General features: G+C 46.0%; 3 protein-coding genes across 6 annotated transcripts in view; 2 read left to right on the top strand and 1 right to left on the bottom strand.

The window, feature by feature from the left end:
• Positions 1-5,286, top strand: part of ZYG11A (zyg-11 family member A, cell cycle regulator) — a 56,048-nt gene extending 50,762 nt beyond the window's left edge. Inside the window, exon 14 of the mRNA XM_012776264.3 lies at positions 1,119-5,286. Coding sequence (XP_012631718.1) covers positions 1,119-1,300 — 182 coding nt within the window. The 3' untranslated portion in view covers positions 1,301-5,286. The remainder of the gene's footprint in view (positions 1-1,118) is intronic.
• ECHDC2 (enoyl-CoA hydratase domain containing 2) lies at positions 3,718-26,495 on the bottom strand. Of its 4 annotated transcripts, none has more exons than XM_012776270.3 (10): positions 26,278-26,495; positions 17,816-17,883; positions 17,660-17,747; positions 13,567-13,653; positions 12,399-12,488; positions 10,975-11,031; positions 10,602-10,789; positions 6,217-6,267; positions 4,787-4,834; positions 3,718-4,086 (listed from the first exon to the last, which is right to left on the bottom strand). In XM_012776270.3, the coding sequence occupies exons 1-10, from the start codon at positions 26,408-26,410 to the stop codon at positions 4,009-4,011; spliced, it is 888 nt and encodes a 295-aa protein (XP_012631724.3). In that variant the 5' UTR covers positions 26,411-26,495; the 3' UTR covers positions 3,718-4,008. The 4 variants fall into 4 exon arrangements, with proteins under 4 accessions (XP_012631724.3, XP_012631723.3, XP_012631729.1 ...); XM_012776269.3 differs by having other exon boundaries at positions 12,399-12,491; positions 26,278-26,492; XM_012776275.3 differs by lacking the exon at positions 26,278-26,495 and adding an exon at positions 26,041-26,227 and having other exon boundaries at positions 12,399-12,491.
• Positions 24,151-27,236, top strand: part of SCP2 (sterol carrier protein 2) — a 133,142-nt gene continuing 130,056 nt past the window's right edge. Inside the window, exon 1 of the mRNA XM_075998446.1 lies at positions 24,151-24,169. The gene's annotated coding sequence lies outside the window, so the exon portion shown is untranslated. The remainder of the gene's footprint in view (positions 24,170-27,236) is intronic.

A 27,236-nucleotide genomic window follows, 5' to 3' on the forward strand; every position in this document is an offset into this window, starting at 1 on the left:
TGAGGGTCCAGCTTTATGCACTAATTTTGCTTGCAACTTTCCAAGTTAAAATTTAAATTCCTGGATTACTAACAGTCTGCTTCTGCCCCAGGATAGCCACAGGTTAGCTTACATGATCTTAAGTGCTTCGTTTCTGGATCCTTGAAAATTTCTTTACCTTGTACATTCAGCTATGCATTAAAATATTTACAAATTATAGTTGTATGCAGTATCAGGTGTTTTCAGTTTAGTCCAACATATTGCCTGAACTTAAAATGTGTATTATCTTTGTAATAAAAGGAGTTTGCTCACGCCTGTAATCCTCACACTCTGAGAGACTGAGGCAGGAGAACAGAGAGGAGGCAAGAGAAAAATGAGAAACAGAGAGGAGAAATGAGTCAATTCTAAAGAAATATGTCAAAACTTAAATAATGCCTGGCTTGTATGGTGAGATAACGGATGAGATCAATTTAGTATGTTTACTTCCAGACAACTCTATGCTTCAAACATCTTTAATCCTAGCTAAAAAGATACAAACTACTTCTTCTCATTTCTCCTCCTGCCTCCTGACCGAGGAAGGAGGATCGCTCAAGATCAGGAGTTTGAGAACAGCCTGAGCAAGAACAAGACCCCATCTCTACTATAAATAGAAAGAAATTAATTGGCCAACTAAAAATATATAGAAAAAATTAGCCCGGCATGGTGGTGCATGCCTGTCTGTAGTCCCAGCTACTTGGGAGGCTGAAGCAGAAGTATCACTTGAGCCCAGGAGTTTGAGGCTGCTGTGAGCTAGGCTGACGCCACGGCACTTTAGCCCAGGCAACAGAGTGAGACTGTCTCAAAAAAAAAAAAAGAAGAAGAAGAAGTAGTTTGCATCTTTTTAGCTAGGATTAAAGATGTTTAAAGCATAGAGTTGTCTGGAAGTAAACATACTAAAATGATCATTCGTTATCTCACCATACAAGCCAGGCATTATTTAAGTTTTGACATATTTCTTTAGAATTGACTCATTTTATCTGTTCGTTCCTGGGCCAAAGGGCTTAAACCTTCGTATTATTTCTTCAGAACAGTGAATGTGGTGACTTGGAAATATCTAAAATGTCATTTGTCCATGGAATGTCTGCTTTGTTTTCTTTCAGCCAGCAAATACTGCAAAATGTTAGTAGAAGAAGAAGGATTACAGCTTCTGTGTGATATCCAGGAGCACAGTGAGGCAAACCCCCAAGCACAGCAGATTGCAGCCTCCATTCTAGACGACTTCAGAATGCATTTCATGAATTATCAGAGACTCCCTCTGTGTCGAATGCAGTTCTCAACCTAAGGGGCTTAATGGGTGCTCTCTGTTCTTCAATGTCAGTTCCTCTGCCCTGTCAGTAATTGAATGTTGAAACCACTCGGAGTTTGTGAATTGGCTGTCTCATTGGCCATTTACTGTTGATTTTCTATCTGGGAGTTTGTGAGTTTGCTCTTTCATTGGCCATTTATTGTTGATTTTCTATAAGTTACAAAAAGGTTGGATTTGTAGATAGCCATAATCCCAAATCAAGTTGGAATCATTCTGGGGACACCCCTTCAGCAGCAATTTTGAAGAATTAAACCATGGATTCTTGGGAAAAGCTTGTGTGGGAATAGCTATGCCAGTTACTTAGCCCTGGACAACTTTTTTGCTTTGGGAGCATGTCAGGGAAATGGGACCAATTACCCAGTAGAAGAAAGGAAAGACCTATAGGGAGACCTTGGCATTTATGTTCAGTTTCCTGAGTAGTTATTTGTGCTTATGCAAAGCTACCAGAAAAGAAGTATATACAAAGAAAGTGGGAAATACATGCTTATAAATATGTTGTTTGTAAGGCAGAACTTCTGGTGAAGGGATAAAAACTAATTTTCTCTTTCCTCCTTTTCTTTTCTTCCTTTCCCTTCTCTTCTTTCTTTCCCTTCCCCCCTCCTTTCTTTTCTTCCCTTTCCTCCCTCTCTTCCTTCCCACCCCTCAGATACCAGAGTACTTTCCACTTGAAGGAAGGAAAGAAAAATATATTTTTGGGAAGAAGGGCTGGGTACATTCATACATAACAGGTACACTGCACACTATCCAGGAGATGGGCACACTTACAACCTTGACTCATGGTACAAAAGCAATTTAGGTAACCAAAACATTGTACCCGTGAAATACACTGAAATTTAAAAATATATAACAGCCCTGCAATATAAAAACAAAAAAGAGAAATATATATTTTTACAACTTTAAGTATTCTTTGGCCCTTTTCCCTGCAACTTTACAAACCGTATCAGATGCTTTTGTTTGTGGCCTCTGCAGAGCTGCTCTGAGGAATAGAGTATGAACTCCTTCCTTGCCTTATGGACTACTGATAAACATGTTTTATTTATTTTAAATTTGTTTTTGATTATTAACATAGCTTAGAACTAGATTTTTGAGCTTTTAGCTGGCTTGGTCCAGACTCTTAACTGGAGTACCATGTACCATCTTTTGGAATCAAGGAGGAAAATAAAAAATCACATTCCAAACTATTACCAGTGTCCCACTAAATAAGCAAGATTTGTAACCTATTTCCTTCAATATTCCTTAAACTGCAGTTTCCTCACACTCTGCTGCATGATTCTAGCAAGGGTGTCTTGAGTTTCCTGTCCTGGGTTCCAGTACCTTGGAACATTGTGTCATCAGATCCTAGCTTTTGCTAATGGGAGGATGTGTTGTGGGGTGGGAACTACTGTGTTGAAGTCCAGGTCTGTCCTAGGCATCCTTTTCCTCTCATTCACAGTAATCGTCAGGGGTAGGTAAGTTTCATTTTCCTTACTTAACAGATGAGAAAAAGGAAGTTCAGTAAGGTTGTTGCTTTGCTGAGTAGTCCTAGCTGGTACAGTCTGTGCTGATTGTAAGGCTTGGGTTGGTTCTGTATTACTCTGCCATCCATGGTACAAACATAACCTTGGGGCATATTTGTATTTAGCAGCAAGTCAACAATGGTATTCCTATGTGTCCATGCTCATGATTTAGGGACTCTAGGCCAGGCCTAGGCTCAGGATGCTTAGCCAGAATTCAGATCCAGTTGGAGAATGACCACAAGGCCACAGCTTACACCTGTTAGCCTTGATACAAGAGGAGAGATGGCTACTACGACCAATAGGGATATGTATCAGCCCCTGCTTTGTTTTCTAGGGGCTGTCATCCTCTATTCACCTTTGCTCATGATGTTTGTGTTAAGTGGCTTGTTTGCTTCGCATACCTATTAATCCTCAGGCTTCAATTCCATGTTACTTGCCCATTTCTCGATCCTCCCTTCTCTCCATCCAAGTTAATTGCACCCTTCTCAGTACTCCTGAAGGCCATGAAAAATTTCCTGTCACCCTATAGTTCACACAATTTTCACAGTGATGATTTCATTTAGACCTCACAAGAATATTGTATGTTAACAATTAGAACACATTTATTGAACGTGAGTTTTTATTTTTTAAAAATCTTCACAGCATTTTCATTTTGCAGGTGAAGAAGCTGGGGTTAAACAATTTGTCCAAGGTTACACAGCAAGTGACTGGCAGAGAGCCAGGGTCTGCTGTCTGACTGCTGACACATGCTCATCCAATAACCAGGGTTTGTTTATTAACTCTGTTGTCCAGAGGAAGAAACTATGGGTTTCTCAAAATCTTTTGACATCTCTAGTGAGTGCCTGATGATTGAGAGACAGAGGGCCTGAGAGCCAATGATACAAAAACCCAGAGGGATCTATTTTAATCCTTAGTTTATCATTCAAGTAGGGAGAGAGACAGGCATTCTTCAAAGCAAATATCCAACCTAGTGATTAGCCATGGTGAGGATGAAGAAGGTAGCAGTAAGTGGTATAGTCATCACCCAGGTACCAGGCACTACGTCAGTCATTTCATATCCATTTTTGTCCATATGAAGAAACAGAAGCCCAGAGAGGTGAAATGGTCAAGGGCAATCCAGCTGCAGATTTTCTTTCTGGATCCTGCTCTTTAAAGCATCCATCTCCTATGCTTAAGGTTAAATGGGAGTTACTCGCCAACAAATCTTGGGGGTCGCTTCTCCCTGAAGGCCGCCATGCCCTCTAGCCGGTCCCGGGTTGGGATGTTCTACAACAATGTACAGAATATTAATTTGAGGGGAACAGGGCTATAGGCCATAAAAAAGTTGCTTCTCCAGCACCTGGGCAAAGCTAATAAAAATTTTTTATAAAGTAAAAAAATAAAAATAAAAAAGTTGCTTAAGCTTGTCCATGACAAGGCCAAGATCCAAGTGTTTTCATTGTTTCTGGACTTTGGTCTTGAGCCATGCAAAGGCATAAGCAGTGGCTCCTTGGTCTCCTGGGAAGAGTGGGCCAGCTTCTGTAGGATCTGTGTCCCGTGAGATTTGTTAACTTGGAGACCAGCATTTTTTTTACCTACGAGTGAGGGGGACTATATAGGTTAGTCCCAGGTTTAGAGCCCTTCTATTGAACACACACAGCCTGCAGGCTGTAACTAAGCCTTGACATCCCAGCTGAGCCTGGCCTTTACAGTGCCAGAAGCTATTCTAGTACCTCTGCGTTCTCCTATGATTCTCTGGGCACTAAGTGGGCCAGGACGTACCACTGTTAGACAGTTGAGGAAATATTCCCAGAGATAAAGCAGGGTGGTTCCCTTGGAACCATTCTAGGTTAATTAGAAGGTGGCATGCAGTCAGACTGTTAGGGTTGGGAGGACCCTTCTAAATTTGTCTTGTACTATACAATGCTCCCTACCTCTGGCTCTGCCTCTGTTAACAAGCATGCATGGACTGGCAACAGCCACATACCTGGGCATAGCATATCCCTTCAATGGCCATCCCCGATGCAATGTCCACCTGCAAGAAAGACGTGCTTCCTGAATCAGCCTGACCATGTTGACAAACAGTGCTGGGAGAAATGGGGGCTGTGAGGACAGTGCGGGGGATTGACACAGCCTGCAGATTGAGACATCCTGCCAGAGTGCGGTGGCAGAGCAGGAGTCCACAGCCAGCGTTCCTCCTTCCCATCTGGCTGCTCGCCATGCTTCTGACCCCTGGCAGTTAACTTGGCAGCTTCTGCTGCCCTCAGGAAGAAGGGCCTACGTCTTTATGACCTGGCCCCTGGCAATTTCTCCAGCCTCTAGGCCCAAGTGCTTGCTGTGACTAGCACTTATAAGCACCATGTACATATGTGTGTAAGCTCATTACTTTTAACAGCAAGGGTATTATTGCTGTCATATGGCTGAGAAATGTGAGGCACAGAAAGGTGAAGTATTAACATTTTGGGCTGGATGGAAAAAAAAACAAACCACACACATACACATTTAAAAAAAAAAAAATACCAGAAAGGCAAAGTAATTTGTCAGAGTTCACAACAGAGTGTGGAAAAGCAGATCTTGGAACTCAGAGTCCATGTTCCCAACTGGCATGTGGTGTCTTCCCCTCAGTCAAGCTTCTCGCTTATACAGCTCTGTTCTTTTGCTCAAACTGTCCCTTTTCTCTGGAATTCCTAGCCTTCCCACAGCCAACTCTAGAAAACATTCTTTATCCCAGCACTGCCCAATATGGTAGCCACTAACCAAATATGGCTACTGAGCATTTGAACTGTGATTAGTGTGAAGGAAGAACTGAATGTTTTACTTGCTTTTAATTAAGTTTAAAAACCACATGGTGCTATCAACAGAACAGCACAACTTTAACCTCTCTGAGGTGTCTTAGTACAATTAACCTTTTATTAGTAATTTATGTCTTTTTGCCTCCTCCCTACCTTAGGGACAGTGACCATATTCATCTCTATGTCCCAGTTCCCTGCTCAGGTCTAGATGCAGTGTGTGATGAGTGAATTGATGGGTAAGTTGATGTCCAGGGATAGATTAGTGACACACACTTGAGGCCACATTACTGATGACCAGCACAGACCCCACAACACTCACTGGGTGCCACACAGACCTGGATTCTTTCTACTTGCTTTCTCTGTGACCTTGGGCAAGTCACTTACACTTTCTGAACCTCAATTTCCTTCTCTGTCCAAGGGGAAGAAAATGAAATATATATAAACAATAAAATTATCTGGTCAGATTTCCCATTTTGGAGATGGGTAAATTGAGGTATATAGAGGTCAGAATCTGTTTCTAGTTCTTGAGTTCTTTCCAGCTGTGCTGTCAAGTTGAGCCATAGAAACACTGTCCTGGCCATTAGTAACTTTAGTGGCCCCATGTCCCAACCCCAAGCCCTCTCACCTCTGTTCCTCGGTCAATAGCTACTTTGCCCAGCTGCACAGCAATGGGGGCCTAGGGAAAAGGAAAATCTTGGTTGAGGAGGGGATCAATGGTCATAGAGATTTGAACTAAAGAGATGTACTTGGCTCTGTTGAGGGAAGAGTTTTAGACGAGAAGGCAGTGGGCTGGGTCTAGTTCCAGCTATTGTATCTGACCTGTTTCCGGTAGTGTTAGTCGTCTTACCTACTAGTTGAGGTTACTTTTCTATAATGAAAGAAGCCAGACTGATCTTTGACCCTCCCAATCCTAACCATCTGGGGTTCTTGTCATTCAGCCTGCCCTTCCAACATGTACAACATACTACAGTTTACAAAGTGCTTTCATCCCCACAAACTCATCTAATGGTGTGACCTGCCCTTCCAGGCTGGTGTTTTCACTAATCACCCATTTTACAGATGTGAAATTGAGGCACAAAGAGGTGAAGCACTTGGCTGTGTTTATCCAGTGAGTTGTTGGTGAGACTTCAATTTGGCTCCCAGCCACCTCTCCCACTGTTACTTCCTTCCTCTCTCCCCCTTATCTCAGCAAATGCCAACCTTGACTATAAGCAGGTTTTACCCCAGCAGAGTTTAAAAAAAAGAAAAGTCAGGGTTAGGAACTTGGGCTTTTGAGTCTCACGGGTCTGGGTTGACATCCCAGGGAAGCATGTTGACATGTCCACATGGAAGCACCAGTGTCTTTGCTTTGTCACTGGTCTTGGTGCCAGGCCCCATAGGAAAATGTTGGTAGTGCCCACTTGCTGAGATTGTGGAAACTGGTATTTGCATGCGTTATTGATAGAGTAAGTTAATATGCCTCAGGAAAGCAATTTGGCAAAAACTGGCAAAAGATTAGATACATGTGCTCTTTGTTGCAACTCCATGTAGGGATTTGTATGAAGTTACTCCAGCCATTTTACAATAGCAAAAAGATACAACATAAAGGTTCATCATTAGGGTACTGGTTCAATAATGATGGCACATCTATACCATGAATGCAAAAGTGTATGGTTGTTTAAAAGAAAGAAGTCAATCAGTTATGTGCTGAAATGGAAAAATCTCCAAAAAGTGTTTGGTGAACAAAGCAAGGTGCTTCCTGGTATATATGATTCCATTTGTGTAAAATGTGATGGTATGACAGGCTTTTGGGGGAGAAAAGAGCCACTGTGCCTAGCCAGTATTATTATAATTCAAGTAACTATGCAGTAAACAAAATGATTTTTCACTAACGAAATTTAAACTATATATTAGGAGGCCAGGGGTGGTGACTCATGTCTGTAATCCCTGTACTTTTGTAGGCCAAGGCAGGAGGATTCTTTGAAGTTAGGAGTTTTAGACCAGCCTGTGCAGCATAGTGAGAGCCCAAAAGAAATTTAAAATTTGTTAGGTATAGTGGCATACGCCTGCAGTCCTAGCTACAATCAAGAGGAGTATTGCTTGAGCCCAGGAGTTCAAGGCTACAGTGAGCTGTGATCATGCCTCTGTACTCCATTCTGGGCAATAGAGTGAGACCCGTCTCTAAAAAAGAAAAAACAAACAAATTCATTATTCAAAGAATAAAATGTATTTACTATTTAAGGGGGAAATCCGAGTATTAAGATGTAGACCTAGGCCGTTGCAGTGTCTCATGCCTGTAATCCTAGCACTCTGGGAGGCCAAGGTGGGCAGATTGTTCAAGGTCAGGAGTTTGAAACCAGCCTGAGCAAGAGCTAGACCCCATCTCTATTATAAATAGAAACTAATTGGCCAACTAAAATATATAGAAAAAATTAGCCAGGCATGGTGGCACATGCCTGTAGTCCCAGCTACTCGGGAGGCTGAGGCAGAAGGATCGCTTAAGCCCAGGAGTCTGAGGTTGCTGTGAGCTAGGCTGATGCCATGGCACTCACTCTAGCTTGGGCAACAAAGCAAAACTCTGTCTCAAAAAAAAAAAAAAAGAAAGAAAAAGAAAAATAGATGTAGACCTTGAGGATATTGACAGATTTTTTTCTGGACCAAGTAAACTTTGGAACCATGACGCTCTAGTCAGTGTGGTTTGTCCACTAGGTGGCAGCTGTCTGCCACCATAACCGGCACACCCATATGGGAGCCCTCTTTATTCTGAGCACTAGTAACACAGCTGGACGTTGCAGGCTTGTTTCTCAGTTTGTACCAGAAGGTCTCATCTGTGGAATTGGTACTAATTTTTGGTAGATTGGTGTTTAGAATACAAAGCTACTTTTACTGAAAATACTGGTAATCATATTAGTATTTTACTGTTATTTCAGTATATTTGGAAATCTGAATCATCCTGTGATTGTCATTTAGTGTTTAAAGACAAACCCTACACAATCTAGAGGTTTAGCTGTGGAAGCTGCAGTCAGCCACTCCCTTAAGTTACTCAGAGTTCTGTATTAGTTTGGAGACTGTTTGACCAACTGTAGAAGAAACCTGACAGCATTAAAATTGTCCAGGCGAAGGCATCAGACTCTCCATTTATGTATGATGAGTCTTTAAAGGAAAAAGAAAAGCTTTCTGTCAAAACAAAGCATTTGGTTTAAATTATCAATTTAAAAAAAGTTAAGACCCAGACCCCCAAATTAAAGAAGATCTCAGTTATAAGAAGTTAGGATTATTTAAATTTAAAGGGACAGGGAAGGATTTTTTTCAAAATTACTTGTTTTCATGGTTAATTCAAATACTGTCTGTTAAAATGATGTATGGTTAACACATTGTATAGGCTTATATGTTAGCTTTGTTTTGTAACATGTTTGTAAATTTTTTGTATTGTAAATGCATTAAATATTTAGCTTCATAGTTTAACATTTTTTACACGTTTTGTACTGTAACAAAATAAAATACCAGTTTTTTTATTGCATTGTTTTGTGCAAAATAAATGCTGAAATACCAGTGTTGTCTTTTTTTGATACTGCAGTCACTTTTTGTGACCTTGAGGAACAGGTCAGTGAACCTTTCTGGGTCTCTTTGCTTATAGATGGTGACTATTGCAGTCACTTTTTTGACCTTCATGAGCAGGTTACTCACTGAACCTTTCTGGGTCTGTTTTCTCACAAATGGTGACAATTAACTAGATTGTTCAAATGATTGAGCCACTGTATTAAAAGTACCTAGTAGTATTGTGTCTAACAGATGAGAGCGACTCAGAATAGGATAAGTCAAGATGTATTGTAGGCCTGTAATCCTAGCACTCTGGGAAGCAGAGGCGGGAGGATCGCTCTCAAGGTCAGGAGTTTGAAACCAGCCTGAGCAAGACCCCATCTCTACTAAATAGAGAAAGAAATTAATTGGCCAACTAAAAATATATAGAAAAAATTAGCCGGGCATGGTGGCGCATGCATGTAGTCCCAGCTACTCCGGAGGCTGAGGCAGTAGGATTGCTTGAGCCCAGGAGTTTGAGGTTGCTGTGAGCTAGGCTGATGCCACGGCAGTCTAGCCAGGGCAACAGAGTGAGACTCTGTCTCAAAAATAAATAAGGCCGGGCGCAGTGGCTCACGCCTGTAATCCTAGCACTCTGGGAGGCCGAGGCAGGCGGATTGCTCAAGGCCAGGAGTTCGAAACCAGCCTGAGCAAGAGCCAGACCCGTGTCTAAATAGAAACAAATTAATTGGCCAACTAATATATATAGAAAATATTAGCCGGGCATGGTGGCGCATGCCTGTAGTCCCAGCTACTTGGGAGGCTGAGGCAGGAGGATCGCTTGAGCCCAGAAGTTTGAGGTTGCTGTGAGCTAGGCTGACGCCACGGCACTCACTCTAGCCTGGGCAACAAAGCGAGACTGTCTCAAAAAAAAAAAAAATGAGTCTTAACACATGTCTTGCATGATGTATTTAAAGAATTTCTACACCAGGCAGTATGGTAGGAAAGGAAAGATGGGCTAGGAGTTCTGTATCCATCTTAGAATCTTGCTTTTTCAGTCTTCGGCACACTTTAAGGCTGTGCTGCAATACAGTAGCCAGGAGCCACATGTGGCTATTAGCATTTGAAATATGGCTAGTAGTGTGACTATGAGGAACCAAATTTTTTGTTTTATCCAATTTAAACTTAACTGCATTTGCCTAGTGGCTGCCATACTGGACAACACAGATGCAGAACATTTCTGTCATCTCTTAAAGGTCTATTGGATAGTGTTAATCTGAGGGCTTTCACGCCCATTTGATTCCAGTTCTTTGGAATTCAATTTTCATTTTAATTCAGAATTAAAATTTGATTGTTTACTGGATGGCTGAATAGATGAAGAACTCCAAAAAGCGTCAATTTTTTGTCTTTGGGTGAATGGATGTGCAGCTCCAGGGAATACCCTGCACCCCCAGAAACACCCTGCTCCACCATAGCACAGGCCTAACCTCCTGTGCTGGGTTGTCACCATACCTGGGGCAGGATCTCTCGGGCCAGGTCTCGTGCCCGATGGTAGGCAGCATCACCCTCCTCGTTCTGGGCCACAGCATGATTCACCAGCCCCAGCGAGTGGGCCTGTTCTCCATTCAGTCTTCGGCCCGTGAAGATGAGCTCTTTCGCTAAGGCCACCCCCAGGCAGCGGGGCAGCCTCTGCGTCCCTCCTGCCAGGTGGAGGGGCCAGGGTGATAAATCAGTGTGGGAAGTGGAAGTCCAGAAAAGGCCCAGCCTGGGAGTCAGCCAAAACTTCTCAGAGGAGCAGAGGGAGTTAGGATGGGAGGGCAGAACCCTGGTTAGAGGGGAATTAGGCAGGCGGAAGAGGGTGGGCAGATGCTGTAGGTGAGGTTACCTGCTCCTGGGAGGAGCCCTCGAGTGGTCTCAATCAGTCCCATGACAGCAGAGGAAGCTGCTCGAACAGAACAGAGTGAAGCCTGTGCCCACCCACCCTCTCCTCCAGTGCTAATCCCTGGGGAGAAGAGACACCTGTCTCTGGTCTGCTCTCCCTTCTGGCCATTTCCCCCAAGGTCTGGCCATAGCCAGGCTCCTCTAGACTCTGCCTTTGGAAGAGCCCTAGCCTGGAAGTCAGGAGGCCCAGGCAGCCCTCATCCCACCATGCCCTTTGATGGAATCGTGTGTCACTAGCAAGTCTCACCCTTCCTGAGCTTCAAAGATGGGGAAAGAAATGATTGGCCCTTTTCTGCCTGCTTCAGAGAGCTGCTAAGGATTACATGAGTAATGGTGCTTGGAACAAGGAAGGGGCTCCTAGAAGGTACCTGATAAGCTATTTGTGGGTTAATAGAGTCTCCGTCTCCTGGATCCTTAGCTCTGGCCTGGCCTAGAGTGTCAGTGATTTTTGCTCCTACCATGGTTATCCCTCCCAGCTTTGTCGCAGCCTCAAGTGTCCCTGACTTCCAGTGCACGTCCAACTGAGTTCTACCTCCTTTGAGAAGCTGGCCTTGATTGACCTCCTCCCACACCACCGACCTCTCCCTTCTGAATTCCCTCAGCCATCCCAGGCCATGAAAACTGTGTACTGTCATGCTTATGAGAGGTTTTACATTCACTCTCTCAGTCCTCATGGAAACCCTGCCAGGTAGTTGCCTGAACGTGGGCAGGTGAAAAATTGGAGCGAGTACCAACCTGGTATTTTGGTGCCCAGCCACCTAGTCAGTTCCTTCTCTTTGACCTGTATTGTGTAGTTAGAAGTACCCTTCATTCCTGGAGTTACACATTTTAAATGTCACTCCTGGGTTGGCAGGAGAAAGTAGTGGGGGTAAGAGTAGCATCATAATGGCTCTCACACTCCATCTAGCTGTCTCCAAGAAGGGCACTCCTAACCACCAAGTTAGTCACCTTAAAAAGTGATTAGTCATCTTCTTTGTTCCCTCCACTCCTCAAAGCTCAATTGCTCAGAACAAGTAATGTGATTAGCTCAGCCAGTGAGAGACTGTCCCTGTGGCTCACCTTTGTTCAAAACATGGTAAGTAAATCGGACTCGGACAGAACCTGAAGGTTGGACATTGATCTTTGTCCTCTTTGGCTTTTGCCCTCTATAATCTCTTTGCTGTCAGCAATTGCTCTGAGGTTGGTAGAATAATTCCCAAAAAGAAGGAAGTAGCTTCTGACTGAGCTCCCTGTGTCCCCTACCCTGCCTCAGTTTTGCTCTTGGTTGAAAGGCCAAGTGCAGTGACTGACTTTGCAGAAGCCCCAGACTTACCCTGTTTCACTCACCCTCCCGTCCTCATTCCCCCCACAGCACCCCCTGCCCAATACCTGCCACTCGGAGGTCACAGGCCAGGGCAAGCTCCAGGCCTCCGCCCAAGGCGAACCCATCCATAGCTGCAATGGTGGGAGCAGGGAAGGCTGCTGTGGAGAAGAGGGAGGGCTCAGCCTGCAAGGCCCTGCAGGCAGGACCAGGACAAGACTCAAGGTTGAGGAGGGGCAAGCTGGTCTCAGGTTTGGGGACCTCGCCTGGTACCTCAGCCAGGTTATCTTAGATAGAAGTCAGTTTTCCCATCAGGGAAAGTTCTGGGATCAGTTGGGGAATAAGAATGGGGAGATGGGCTGGGCGATCCCTGCTCAGGCCCACTCCCCTGCTGGCCTCCCTGGCACCTGCCTTTCTGTATGTCAAGCCCAGTGCTGGCAATACAGAACTGAATTAGGCATGGCCCTGTCCCCATGGAGCTCAGTTCAGTGGGGAGGGCAAACGTGTAATCAGGCAATGATTTCAGTGCTCTGACAAAAGGATGCTTGGGGCCGGGTGTGGTGGCTCACGCCTGTAATCCTAGCCCTCTGGGAGGCCGAGGCGGGAGGATCGCTCTAGGTCAGGAGTTCTAGACTAGCCTAAGCAAGAGCAAGACCCCGTCTCTACTAAAAAAATAGAAATTAGTTGGCCAACTAAAAATATACAGAAAAAAATTAGCCGGGCATGGTGGCACATGCCTGTAATCCCAACTACTCAGGAGGCTGAGGCAGGAGGATCACTTGAGCCCAGGAGTTTGAAGTTGCTGACACAGCAAGACTCTGTCTCAAAAAAAAAAAAAATCTAAAAAAGGAAGCTTGGAGGATGTGTCAGGAAGGCTTCCTGGAGAAGGTAATAGAGCCCTTGAAGGATGAGTAAAAGTCCAGGTAGCTGAGAAAGGGTATTCCAGGCAAAGGGAACAGCAATTGCCAAAGCCTGAAGGCATACTTGGTGAAACCTGACTCCTCTGGAATAGCCAGGCTTGAGCTCTGAGGTCAGAGTGCAGCATAAAGGCTAAAGAGCCAGAGTTCCCCTTCCCCTCCCACCTTGTAGATTTTTTTGTACCCATCCCTCTGGGAGAGTCATTAGTCTTCCCACAGAGCTTGAAACAGAAAGCTCTCTGCTTAGAGGATGGAGGGAGGGGGTGGGCGGGCATCAGCAGGGGTCCCAGACACTCTCCTCCAAGCCCCAGACCCTCACCGATCTTATCCATCAGGCCACGGAGTCGCTGGACAAAGACCCCCACCTCCGCCTCACTCATCTGCTCCCGCTCCTTTAGGTCTGCACCTGCAGAGGGCAAGGGGTTGGTGCCAACCCTTGGGAAAATGGCCTGTTATGGAATCCCAGGCAGTTAAAGAATCCAACAGAGAGGAAGAAGAAACACCAGGAAACCCAGTCAAGGAAGGGGGTAGGGGAAGAGGAGTGTCAAACAAGGAAAGGTGCAACAGCAGCAAAAAGGTAAACTGGACTTCATCAAAATGAAAAATTTTGTGTATCAAAGGACATTATCAAGAGAGTGAAAAGGCAACCCACAGAATAGAAGAAAATATTTATAAATCATATATCTGATAAAGGATTAAGATCTAGAATATATAAATAACTCCTACAACTCAACAACAAAAACAACCTGATTCAAAAATGGGCAAAGGACTTGTGTAAGGCTGGTGGCAGGCACCCCCTCCCCTCCCTAGATCAAAAAGAAAAGGCTCACGAGACCAGACCTGCCAAGGACAACTGTCAGGCCCCACTGAAAACAACCACACCTGGATGTCCACCCAGATAAGACAGTTTTGGTTCCTGGATTCCACAAATACCGCCAACGCCTATTTCTCAATAACCGCCGAAAGTCACAGTGGAAAATCCCCAGTTCTTCCCGCCCCAAATCCCCAAACCTATTTCAAATAATATAAAAGCCTTTCAAATGGGTGGGACTTCCCGGGCCCCATTCTCCTGGGACCTGTGAACCTCGCCCAGGAGCTCTCAATAAAGCCACGTTGTTTGGCCCTGCCTTCTATTTCTTTCACCACCAGAAAACTTTACAACTTGGATAGACATTTCCCCAGAAAAGAAAGACAGATGGCCAATGAACACATGAAAAGTTGCTCAACACTATTAGTCATTAGGGAAATCCAAATCAAAACCACAATGTTCGGACAGTGATGCTAGCACAAAAAAAATAAAATAAAATAAAATAAAAAAACCACAATGAGATACTGCCCCACATCCCATCCCATTAGGATGGCCATTACTTAGAACAAACAAGCAAACAGAAACAAAAGGTGTTAGTGTGGAGGAGACAAATTGGAACGCTTCAGGCATTTTTGGTGGGAATGCAAAACAGTGCAGCTATTAAGGAAAACAGTTTGCTGGATCCTCAAAAAGTTAAGCAGAATTACCATATAATTTCAGCCCTAAGTATATACGCAAAAGAGTAAAAAGCAGAGACTCAAAACACATACCATTGTCCTTCTGTATTTGTGGGGTTTTGGTTCCCAGACCCTATAGATAACAAAATCTGCTGACTCTCAGTCCCTTATATAAAATGGCATAGTATTTGAATATGACCTATACACAAGGTATATAAATAATTATCATACTGTTTTTATTTGTACTATTTTTATTGCTATTTTTATTTCTTTCTTTCTCATGTTTTCAATCTGCAGTTGGTTGACTCCATGGATGCAGAACCCGTTGATACTGAGGGCTGACTGTATTTGCACACCAGTGTTCTTATAGACATTATTCACATTGGCCAAAAGGTGAAAACAACCCAAGTGTCTATGAACAGAATGGGTAAAGAAAACATGGTATCTATACAGTGGAATATTATTCAACCATAAAAAAGAACAGAGTTCTAACACTTGCTTACAACATGGATGAACCTTAGGACATGCTAAATGAAATAAGCCAGACCCCAAAACACAAATATTATATGATTACAATTATATGAGGTATCTAGGAGAGGCAAATATATAGAGACAGAAAGTAAAATAGAAGTTAACATGTGCCTGGAGCAATGGGCAGCTTCATCGGATGAGTCATTCTTCCTGCCCCTGTCTAGATTTCATAAACCAAAAGGTTCAGGGTGTACAAGGAGGTCACAGGCAAGAAGCGCTGGGACTCACAGGCAAGGTAACAAATAATAATCACTGTCATTTTAGGGAGAGGTCACTATAGTCCAGGTGCTGTTCTTATTCTTTATGACTGTTATCTAATCAATTCCCATGAAAAGCTTTCACAGGCCTGGAGGATAAGGGAGAATTAATTATTAATTATTGATTAATGGGTTGAATTTGTTTGGAATGATGAAAAAATTTTGCAAATAGGTAGTGGTGATGGTTGTACTATGTTGTGAATATACTTAATACCACTCTGAATTTCACACTTAAAAATAGTTAAAATGAGCCAGGCATGTTAGCTCATGCCTGTAATCCTAACACTTTGGGAGGCCACAGTGGGAGGATTGCTTGAGGCCAGAAATTCAAGACTACCCTGAGCAACCATAGCAAGACCCCATCTTGGCCAGGCGTGGTGGTTCACGCCTATAATCCTAGCACTCTGAGAGGCCGAGGTGGGAGGATCGTTTGAGGTCGGGAGTTCAAGACCAGCCTGAGCAAGAGCGAGACCCCATCTCTACTAAAAATAGAAGGAAATTAACTGGACAACTAGAAATATATAGAAAATATTAGCTGGGCATGGTGGTGCATGTCTGTAGTCCCAGCTACTCAGGAGGCTGAGGCAGCAGGATTGCTTAAGCCCAGGAGTTTGAGGTTGCTGTGAGCTAGGCTGACGCCACGGCACTCTAGCCCAGGCAACAGAGCCAGACTCTGTCTCAAAAAAAAAAAAAAAAAAAAAAAGACCCCGTCTCTACAAAAATTTAAAACATTAGCTGGGAGTGGTGGCATGGGCCTATAGTCCCAGCTACTAGGCTCAGGCAGGAGGATCACTTCAGGCCAGGAGTTCAAGGTTGCAATCAGGAAAAATTACACCACTGCACTCTAGCCCAGGCAACAGAGTGAAACACTCTCTCTCTCACACCCACACAAATGGTTAAAATGGTAAATTTTATATTATCTATATTTTATCATAATTTTTAAGTTATATAAGGTAAGGTCACCGGGGTCTAAGGAGGCTGAGAGGTCAAGAGGAATGAGAAATGAGCACAGGCTATAGTGGCATGGCAATGGTGGCATGGCAGTGGGCAAGAGCCTTGGTGAGAACAGTGACCGTGGTGGGGCCATCAAAGGCCAATGGCAGGGGCTGAGCAGGAGTAGGGGGTGAATATAGACTCTTCAAGTCCTGAACTATAGGAAGTCAGAGCTGCGAAAGCCCTTGGTAGTCTTTGATCAGTTCCAGCCCCTCAGTGACTGAGGGGGAAGCTAGGGCTGAGAGGAGCAGGAACTGGCACAGGATCTGAGAGCTAGTCAGGGCCGATCAGGCCTCCTGGAGCGCCCCCTTCCTTCTCTCTTAGCTGGAATAGTGAGGAGTGGGGCTAAGGAGGGGTGGGGAGGAATGACCTTGATAGAGGAGGTCAGAGACAGAGGCAAAGGAGGCAGCTGGGCTACAATAAAGACCACAGCCAGGGCAGCGGGTCAGGCAGACCAGTGCGCACACTTGCCTCAGTGCAGACCCCAAGCTGGGCACCCTGACAGCCCAGACCTAAGGGCCGAGCCAAATCCCCTTGTACTCCCCTGAGAATCATGCTCCTCCCATCCCATCCCTTCACAGCCTCTTGCTGTGTCACACGGCAAGTGTGTGGCCCCTGTTGGCCCCTCCCCAACCACCCTCCCAGAATCTGTTCCCAGATCAGCTCTGCCTTCAGTTGACTTGCTCTTGTTTTAGGGCTGGGGTGTGTTTCTTCCCTCATCTTTGAAATGGAAGTTCATGGTCCCGCTATGAGGACCAAATGACACAGGGACAGTGGAGAGCTTTGGTGGCAGGGACTGAGAGCCTATGGGTGGGCAAAGGGGCACAGAGTCCCATCTCAGCCGCTGACCTTGGGAGCATCTTTGGACTGTTTCCTCATTTCCTCGATGAAGGGTCAGAACAAAGCATGTAGCACAACTGGGACTTGGGGGTCAGTGAGGTCAAGTGGAAACTAAATTCTATTCTACCTCTTACAGGTGAGTGACACCTTAGGCAAGGGATTCTTCCTCTCTTGAGTCTTTGAGTTCTTATCTGTGAAATGGAAATAATGAGTTGTATGCTGGAGCTGATCTAAGGCTTCCCCCAACCCCTGCAGGCTGTTGGGAGCCCTGCAGAGCCCAGGGTGGGGACAGGGGAGGGGACCCACCTGCACAGAACACTCCCTTCACTCCACTTCTGAAGATCAGGACGCGCACTTGCCGTTCCTCTTGCAGCCGGGCCAGAGCATCCAGCAGCTACAGAGGACACCCCGTCAGATACTCCCAGCCCATCCCCCAGCCCACGCCGGTGCCCTCTTTCTTACCTGGCTGACCAAGACGTTCCCCAAGGCATTGCGGGCACGAGGTCTGTTCATCAGAATCTCAGAGATTCCTGCAGGGGACAAGGCAGCCTTGGGTAAGCCAACTGGCCCTGCTTGCTCCTGCCTGTGTTCTAGGCAGCCTCTGCCCTAGAAGACTAGCGTGACTTGGGGCGAGTCACATACCTGGGCCTCAGTTTTCCCAACCCTAAAATGGAGAGAATAAACCTTGCTCTTTCTGACTCACAGGGGACACTGAAGGGCTTGTGAACTGTGGAGCAAAATGGGGGAGGAACAAGAATGACCGCCGCAGTAGTCCTTGCCTGCTTCTGCCATCATTACAACACACAGACCCAGACACACACACACACCTTCCCGTTCACAGTTCCCTCCAGATTATTCTTACCTTCACAGCCAACCTTCTTCCTCTAGAGTTTAGAGAGCTACAAGGTGAATACCCTTGTAGCTACCACCCAAATCAAGAAATAGAACATTTATTACGCCGGCAGGCTCAGAGGTAAAAAAAAAAAAAAAAAAAAAAAAAAAAAAAAAGAAAGAAAGAAATAGAACAGTGCTAACCACCTCAGAAGCCCCTGCATGTACCCTGACTCAATCATAGTTCCTTCCTCTCCCTCCCAAATAATTCTTTTCTTTTTGGTTTTCTGTTTTTGAAGATGGGGTCTTGCTATATTGCTTAGGCTGAATTTGAACTTCTAGGCACAAGTGATCCTCACGCCTCGGTCTCCCGAGTGGCTGGGACTCCAGACTCTTTGACTTTTATAGTAATCATGTCCATGTATTTTTTTTTTTTTTTTTTTTTTGAGACAGAGTCTCACTTTGTTGCCTAGGCTAGAGTGAGTGCCGTGGCATCAGCCTAGCTCACAGCAACCTCAAACTCCTGGGCTCAAGCAATCCTTCTGCCTCAGCCTCCCGAGTAGCTGGGACTATAGGCATGTGCCACCATGCCCGGCTAATTTTTTCGTATATATATTAGTTGGCCAATTAATTTCTTTCTATTTATAGTAGAGACGGGGTCTTGCTCTTGTTCAGGCTAGTTTCGAACTCCTGACCTTGAGCAATCTGCCCGCCTCGGCCTCCCAGAGAGCTAGGATTACAGGCGTGAGCCACCACGCCCGGCCCATGTATTTCTTTATAATTGTGTCACCCAAGTGTGCATCCCTAGACATCATAGTCTAAACTTGACAGTTTTAAAAATCTTGCTGTGTCTTTTAAAAGCCTATTAAAATCCCCAGATTCTCCTTCTAGCCCTGTCTTTCCCTCAAAGGCTATCTGACTAGGAACCTGGGTGTTTGACCTGTAGGATTTCCCAAAGTCTGGAATTTGCTAATTGCACAATCATGGGTACCGATCAATATGTTCCTCTGTCACAAGAAATGAGCAATTAAACAACAGAGGCTTGATCAAACTCATGCTCTTTCCTCTTTGGCAATACAGTAGCCTTTGCCCTACCCATGTGATGTTCTTTCACAAGCAACAGCCAAGCCTCTTAAAAGAGTTCTCTATACTGATTTGGCTACTTTCTTACCTTCCATTCACTTAAACCCTCTCCAATCTAGGTTACCCCTATCACTCAGCAGAAACTGTTATCACCAGTGACCAGTGTAGACACATCACTAGCCAAGGGACATGTTTCCATCCTTGTCTCAACTTCTTAGCAGAAACCTCTACTGTGACAGTACACACCCTCCCTTCTTGAACATTTTCTACTTTGGCTTTCTAAAAGAATATTTATTTATTTTTAAATAGACAGTTTTTTTAGGGCAGTTTTAGGTTCACAGCAAAATTGAGGGGACAGTAAAGTACATAGAGTCAGTCTGGGCAAGGTGGCTAAAGCCTGTAATCCTAGCGCTCTGGGAGGCCAAGGTGGGACGTTGACTTGAGGTCAGAAGGTCAGGAGACCAGCCTGCACAAGAGTGAGACCCCCTCTCTACTAAAAATAGAAGAAATGAGCCAGGCATGGTGGCATATGCCTGTAGTCCCAGGTACTTGGGAGGCTGAAGGCAGGAGGGTCGCTTGGACCTAGAAGTTTGAGGTTGCTGTGAGCTAGGCTGACGCCACGGCACGCTAGTCCCGGCAACAGAGTGAGACTCTGTCTCAAAAAAAAAAAAAAGAAAAAAGAAAAAGATAAAAAGAAAAGAAAGTATAATACAAAGAGTTCTCATGTACTCCTGCCCCACACGGGCCCAGCCCCTTCTATCCACAGCCCCCATCAGAGAGGTACATTTGTTACAACTGACGAATCCGCACTGAGGCATCATCATCGCCCAAATCCACAGTTTACGTTAGGGTTCATGGTGTATATTCTGTGGGTCTGGACAGTATCTGCCTTGGCTTTGGCGGCCCCACATTTTCCTGGCCTTTCTCCCACCTCTCAGGTGATGCCTCTACACTCCTGTATTAGGTTCTCTTCTACCCAGTTTTGAATCACTGAAGTTCTGTAAGGCCCACTCATCAGGTTCTCTTTATTCATTTGTACATTTATATATTTAACATGTGCTGGCCTCTGTCCTAGACACTCTGATTCTGGACATGAGGGCAGACTCAGTCCTTGTCCTCATAGAATTTACAGTCTAGCAGAGAAGGCAGACATTAAATATCTGTGATAAGAATTTGGAAAACAAAGGACAAGCAGGTGAGGATGTGCTGGGCAGAGGGGAACCCCAGTGTATGTCAGTGATGACTTCCTGGATGAGGAAGTGACCTTAAAGCTGAGAGCTGACAGAAGAACAGGAATCAGCCTGGCAAAAAGTCTAAGTGTGCACACGAGTGTATGCAGGCGAGTGCATATGCACCTGTATGTGTGCATGTGCGTGCATGTGTGCGTACATGTGCATATCGTGTGCATGGTGGCAGTGTGTGGGGAAGGCAAGCAGTCCAGGAGAGGAGCCCACAGCAGGCAGAGGGAAGGCACTATGAGGTGAGGCAGGAGAGTCAGGAGGGGCCTGCGCTTGCTGAGCTGCTGCTGCCCCTCAGAGAACCCTCCATAGCTCCCGCATGCTTGCCTCCTGTACACCCGGGACAGCCACGTGCACCCGGCCAGCTCAGGGCACTCCTCTGCACCCCAGGTGTGACTATCCAAATGCTCCCTTGATATCCTCACTAACACGATCAATCTTTCTCCTGCAGGGGATAAGGCAGCCTTGGGTAAGCCAACTGGCTCCACTGGCGAGTGAGACACCTTACTATCAACCAGAAGTTGGTCCTGTCGCCTCATGCTTCCTCACCCACAAAATGCACTCAATCACCTCAGCCTGCCAATCAAGCCTCTCAAATAGATCTTAGATCTCTCAGCTTGTATCATCCTTGCAGCCATTGACCTGGTACAGGCTCTTTCCTCTGTTTCCTGGATCACCCAGCTGTCCTTAGTCTTGCTCCCTTGCCCCATATATACATTCATTTGCCCATCTGAGTCGCAGTCATCTTCTCTAACCCAAATCTTTTCCCCCATTCTTTTCCTCAAAACGAAGTCCAATTCCTTAATACTACCCATAATCTCACCCTTGCACCCCACTCTGCCCTCAACTCACCTCCAGCCCCCACCATCTGGGCCAGGTGTGGGGAAGAGAGGTGGGCTCTGGGAAGGACTTGAACACTCCTGTCATCCCCTCTAGGCCGTTTCTAAAATGTCAGGGATGGGCTAGAGGAGTGTGTCCCAATCCAGTGGCCTTCATCCTTTATTATCTCCTAGGGTCCTCAGCTTTGTCTGTGGAGCAAGCAGTGTTTATCAAGTTGGCCTTCTCAGTGTGAGTTGATCTGAGACACAGAAAAGGGCCAACGAAAGCTTCAGGGCTATCAGGGACAGGGTTTTTAGTGAGAAATTACAGAACTACAGTTCAGACCAGAGAACTGTAACATTCAGGCAAGCTGGGCTTCCTTAGCCTCCCCAGAAACCTGCAAAGAACTCCTAAAGCCCAGCAGGTCTGGAGGCTCTACCTAGGGGCTCAGATGGCCCAAGGTCCTTCCAGTACTGGTGTTCCAGCAGAGAAAGTGGCGCAACCTTGGAGAAGGTTAACTATGGTGGATACAGAGAAATCAGATCAGAGGAGTCGAGGGATCTGAGTCCCACAAACTTCACAACAGTCTAGATCCAAGGTCAGTGTGGCAAACAGAGACAGGCATGGTGGCTCAAGCCTATAACCCCAGCACTTTGGAGGCTGAGGCAGGAAGACTGCTTGAGCCCAGGAGTTCGAGATCAGCTTGGGCAATATAGTGAGACCCCATCTCTACAGAAGAATTTAGTTATTTAGCTGGGCGTGGTGGTGCACACCTGTAGTCTCAGCTACTCAGGAGGCTGAGGTGGGATGATCGCTTGAGCCCAGGAGTTGGAGGTCGCAGTGAGCTATGATGCCACCACTGCACTGTAGCCCAGGCAACAGAGCAAAACCCTGTCTAAAAAAAAAAAAATTTAAATAGAAAAAAGAAAAAAGCTTATAGAACAAGGATATAAAGAAAGAAAATAGGCCGGGCGCGGTGGCTCACGCCTGTAATCCTAGCACTCTGGGAGGCCTAAGGCAGGAGGATTGCTCAAGGTCAGGAGTTCGAAACCAGCCTAAGCAAGAGCGAGACCCTGTCTCTACTATAAATAGAAAGAAATTAATTGGCCAACTAATATATATAGAGAAAAAAAATTAGCCGGGCATGGTGGCACATGCCTGTAGTTCCAGCTACTCGGGAGGCTGAGGCAGCAGGATTGCTTGAGCCCAGGAGTTTGAGGTTGCTGTGAGCTAGGCTGACGCCATGGAATTCACTCTAGCCTGGGCAACAAAGTGAGACTCTGTCTCAAAATAAATAAATAAATAAAAATAAAAAAAGAAAGAAAATATTTTTGTGCAACTGCACAATGTGTTTTAAGCTAAGTGTTATCACAAAAGAGGTAAAAAGTTAAAATTTACAAAATAAAAAGTTATAGTAAGCTAAGGTTAACTTATTGAAGAAAGAAAAATATTTTTTATAAGTTTAGTGTAACACTGTAGCTTAGGTGTACAGTGTTTACAAAGTTTACAGTAGTGAACAGTAATGTCCTGGGTCTTCATATTCACTCACCACTCACTCAGAAACTCACCCAGAGCTTCCAGTTCTGCAAGCTTCATTCACAGTAAGTACCCTATTACAGGTGTACCATTTTTCATCTTTTATACCATATTTTTATGGCACTACCCTGTTTAGATACACAAATACTTACCATTGTGTTGTACTTGCCTACAGTATGCAGTATAGTAACATGCTGCACAAGTTTGTAACCTAGGAGCAATAGGCTGTACTGTTAGGTAGATAGTGAGGCATCCCGGGTCTCCTAGGGGTGAAGGTGGGTGCTGTTGCCCCCATCTTGGTCCTGCCAACCCTGATCCTCCATACCTGGGGAGGAGGGAATACCCTATGAATCGGCCAATCAGAACGTGGCACACCAGCTGCAGAAGACTCTGTAGCCCACAGGCTAAGCTGCATGGGTACCATAAAGTCCAGAAAGTGACCTAGAACCTACATGCGTAGTTAAGGCTCAGGTCATGTGACTCCCAACTGTCTAATCAAAGTGGTTCCATGGTGATCTCTGAACCACAAGGGAGGTCCCTATCCGGACACTATAAAATAGGATGCAGACCATAGCCAAGCTCTCCCTTTTTGCCCTTCCTTTTGCCTGTCCTGCTGTGACAGTGGGTCCAATTGTCATCTGTGGCGTATGTACCATGTTCTGTAAACCTATATCTTGCTCTTGCCCTATAATTCTATCTTTCTCTCCTCAATAGAAAGAAAACCTCATTTTCTTGCTTGCCTAACTTTGGCGTGTCTGGTCATTCTTCGGCCATGAGCACCCTAACAGTACCATATAACCTAGGTGTGTAGTAGTGATAACGAAAACCCCCATCTATTACTTGTGGCACACCTGAGACCCCCACCCCTCACGGAAGATCCGCATCAGCATAATACTAACCTATTACCTGGTACATCAACCTAATACTAACCTATTATCTGGTGAGCATTAGTCACCTGATATCCCACCCCTTGGACCAATCCAACTTAATAAAAGTGGGAAAAATTGGGTAGACAGGGCTCAGAATTTGGTGGCTAGACCCCTCTGAGCCCACCAGCGAGAATAAACTTTGATTTTCCAACTATCTGTGTGCCAACTCTCCGGTTTGTCCTCAGGACTGCCCGCTTAGCTTGCTGTAACAGTAGGCTGTACTATCTAGGTTCATGTAAGCACACTCAGTAATGTTCACACACAAGGACACACATTTTTCAGAACGTAGCCCTGGCGATGCCTGACTGTACAAGAAATACAGCAGCTAAAGAACAGCGGAGAGAGGTTAACCAGCCCATCTCACTCTCAAGGACAAACAGGTAAACTGTGACAATGATCTAGCTCTAGGGCTGTCAGCCCCAGTGGAAGGCATGTTAGTGGCTTCTAACATGAACATCGAATGACCCAGCTCACTTTCTGTGAGGGTTCTCCTGTGTGTGATCTCTTCCCCGTGCCTCCTTCACTGTTCCACCTTGGTTTTCATCTCTCCTTCTGTCACTGACTTTCTCCCTCATATATGTAGGCCCTCTGGCAGGGACAGAGGCTTCATCTGCTGATCCTCATCATTCCTTCTGGATAAAATGATTCCCAATATTTCCAAGTGAGCCCAAAGGACTATGATCCATAATAATTTTTTATTTACAGATATACAAGTTTATGTGTTGAGTCACTGAATTATTAGAAGAGTCAGTGATGACCTATAAGTTGAGAACAGGCTTGGAAATCAGACCTGGTTCAAATTTCTTAATGTTCTGTGCCCGAATCTTTTAATCTGTAAAGTGAGGAGACTAATCCTCACTATCAGGGTAAGCACTGTTGGCAATTTGGCAGTACTAAGCATTAGAGTATGGGGTATTCGCTAGGGTCCAGCAATCCCACCTGGCCAGGGAAATTCTCACCAGGCAATGTAGTGGGACACTGGTGGCCTCTATGCACCCATTGAAAGTGGTGAGTGCACACTAGGAAGATGTGAACTAAAATTAAATCTTAAGGCTTCCTCCCCCCCTCCCCCAACTGACTGAATAGACCTACTCCTGGCTAAGGGGATATCCTAAAACAAAATAGTCTGCCATGAGGAGGGAGGTCAGACAGGCCTCATCAAGCCCCCTCCCTTCTTGGAGATATCCTTTGTAACTCATTGACAGGCCTAAGACAAACCTGCAGGTCCTCAATTTACATAACAAATATATGCTGTTAGTAGCTTTTAAACAGACCAGCAGATCTTAAAACATTCCTAGCCTTTAGACAAAAGCTTCATTTTTAACCAATTACAAGCCAAAGAATCTTTAAACCCACCTATAACCTGTAAGCTGCCGCCCCCCCCCATAGCCCACCTTTTAGGGCCAAACCAATGTATGCATTCCACGTATTGATTTATGACTACCTGTAACCCCTGTCTCCTTGAAATGTATAAAACCAAACTGTAACCCAACCACAGAGAGTCCACTTGCCCAAGGTTTCTTCGGTGTGGCTCCAGGTCATGGCCCTTAAATTTGACTCAGAACAAACCTCTTTATTTTACAGTTTGGCTTCTTTTCCATTGACAAATAGTATGCAACAGCAGAAGGCAAGCAAGTAGAAACTAGACTTACATGGCAAAGCACCGCTTCAAAGCTTAGTGTCCAGCGGATAAAAGGAAGGAGTACAGTGAAATGTACAGTACAGTGCCAACCGTGTTAATTAAAACTCAGACGCGAACAATGAATGCTACATCAAGCGCAGGGGGAGGGGATGCGATCGCGGGAAAGCAAAGACGCTAGGAGCGCCTCGCCCGCCCGTTGGTTAAGCGCGGCGCACTATCCTTGGAGTGTGATCGGCGCCAAGAACGCACTGCTAGTCCAGGACGGCAACACAGCGCCAGAGGCGTTATCTGTCAGTGACCCAACTTTCCCCTCGGCACTACACTTGAATCTTAGTCAAAAGGGCGAAAAGCTAAGAACTTTGACTCGCAGGGACGCCTAAGTCCCCCTCCCGGCGCTCCCTCCGCCCGCGGCCGAGCGGGATTGGCTCCGCCGCCTCCGCCCCCCAACCTTGCCCGGACACGCGGCGGGGGAGGGGAACGGGGCATTTTAACGCTCCCGACCCGGGGGTAGTGGTGCCAAAACCTACCCATGCGACTCCACTCCCCTTCCGCTCAGCCCAAGGCCACCAAAGAGGGGCTGAGGACACTGAGATTGACAAAGAGTCTCACCCCAGCTGGAGTCGGGCAGCCAGTAAGGTGGTCACCCACCTCCCGGGGCTTGGGCTGCTGGGGAGACACGCGATTTGGGATCGAATCCTCAAACGCGCTGGGCGACCCGCCTTCCCCACTGGCCTCGGTCTTCCCGCGTGCAGCGGGCGCGTCAGCCATCGCTCGGGCCCTTGGCCCAGGTCCTGGCCCGGCCGGTCTCAGCCGCTTCCTGGGCGCGCCCGGGAACCGCGCATTTACCTTGGTCCGGACCCGCCAGGGCGCGCACTTGGATCTCAGGGCTCCCGGCCGCCCCGTCGGAGGCGCAACCGCGGGCCTGAAAGGGCCTCCAGGGGCGCGGGAGGCGCAGGGCGCGGGGCACGGCGCGCAGCATCGGGCGCAGGCTGGGAAGGTGCAGCTCCGGCCCTCCACTGCTCGCTCCCGCTGAAAGCTCGCGGTTCCGGCGGCCAGGCCTTCGCCACTTGCTCCACCTATGGGCCAGGGGCCTACGCCGCTGTCTACCTCCTGGGAAGGGAGACTGGGGGTGGGGGGAAGCCCAGCTCCTCGGAGAGATTTGGGGTAAGATAGTCAACCCGCTTACCGTCAGTGTGCTAATCTGTAAAAGGGGGGCGATAATGGTGTCTGGGAACACCATTGCTTAACACATACGCTCAATAAGTGTCATTTCTTTCAAAAATGTCATTTCATTCGTCCCTCAGACATTGTCTACATTCACTAACTTCACTGCCTCACCTCCCATTTGCACCTCAAATTTCATGGGAGGTGAGGCAGTGAATAAAGTTAGTGCCTCACCTGCCACTAAATTTAACACTCGTCCCAATTTAAAGCTCAATAAATCAGCTCACAACAAATTGGCTAGCTGGCTGGCCATGGTGGCTCACACCTGTTATCCTAGCACTCTGAGAAGCCTGTAATCCTAGCACTCTGAGAAGCCGAGGCAAGTGGATTGCTCGAGGTCAGGAGTTCGAGACCAGCCTGAGCAAGAGCAAGACCCCGTCTCTACTATAAACAGAAAGAAATTAATTGGCCAACTAGGAACATCTAGGAAAAAGCATGGGTCAGGAAATAAGTCAGAGAAAGAGAGACAGGGGGTAGAGAAATAAAGAGCAAATATAGAGGAGAAACATTTAAGGAAGAAATAATACCCATTTTCCACTATTTCTTCCAGAAAACAGAACAAGATGGAATACTTTATAATC

The sequence above is a fragment of the Microcebus murinus genome, chromosome 2, assembly GCF_040939455.1.
Source record: "Microcebus murinus isolate Inina chromosome 2, M.murinus_Inina_mat1.0, whole genome shotgun sequence".
In the NCBI taxonomy this organism is placed as follows: Eukaryota; Metazoa; Chordata; class Mammalia; order Primates; family Cheirogaleidae; genus Microcebus; species Microcebus murinus.

What these genes read in the sequence shown, in the direction of transcription:
- ECHDC2 (XM_012776269.3), bottom strand. Translation starts at nt 26,410, where the DNA reads ATGCTGCGCGCCGTGCCCCGCGCCCTGCGCCTCCCGCGCCCCTGGAGG. An exon ending in AGGGCTCCTCCCAGGAGCAG is followed by an intron (nt 10,790 to 10,974) that starts GTAACCTCACCT and finishes TCCACCTGGCAG; the next exon opens with GAGGGACGCAGAGGCTGCCC. An exon ending in CTATTGACCGAGGAACAGAG is followed by an intron (nt 4,835 to 6,216) that starts GTGAGAGGGCTT and finishes TCTTTCTTGCAG; the next exon opens with GTGGACATTGCATCGGGGAT.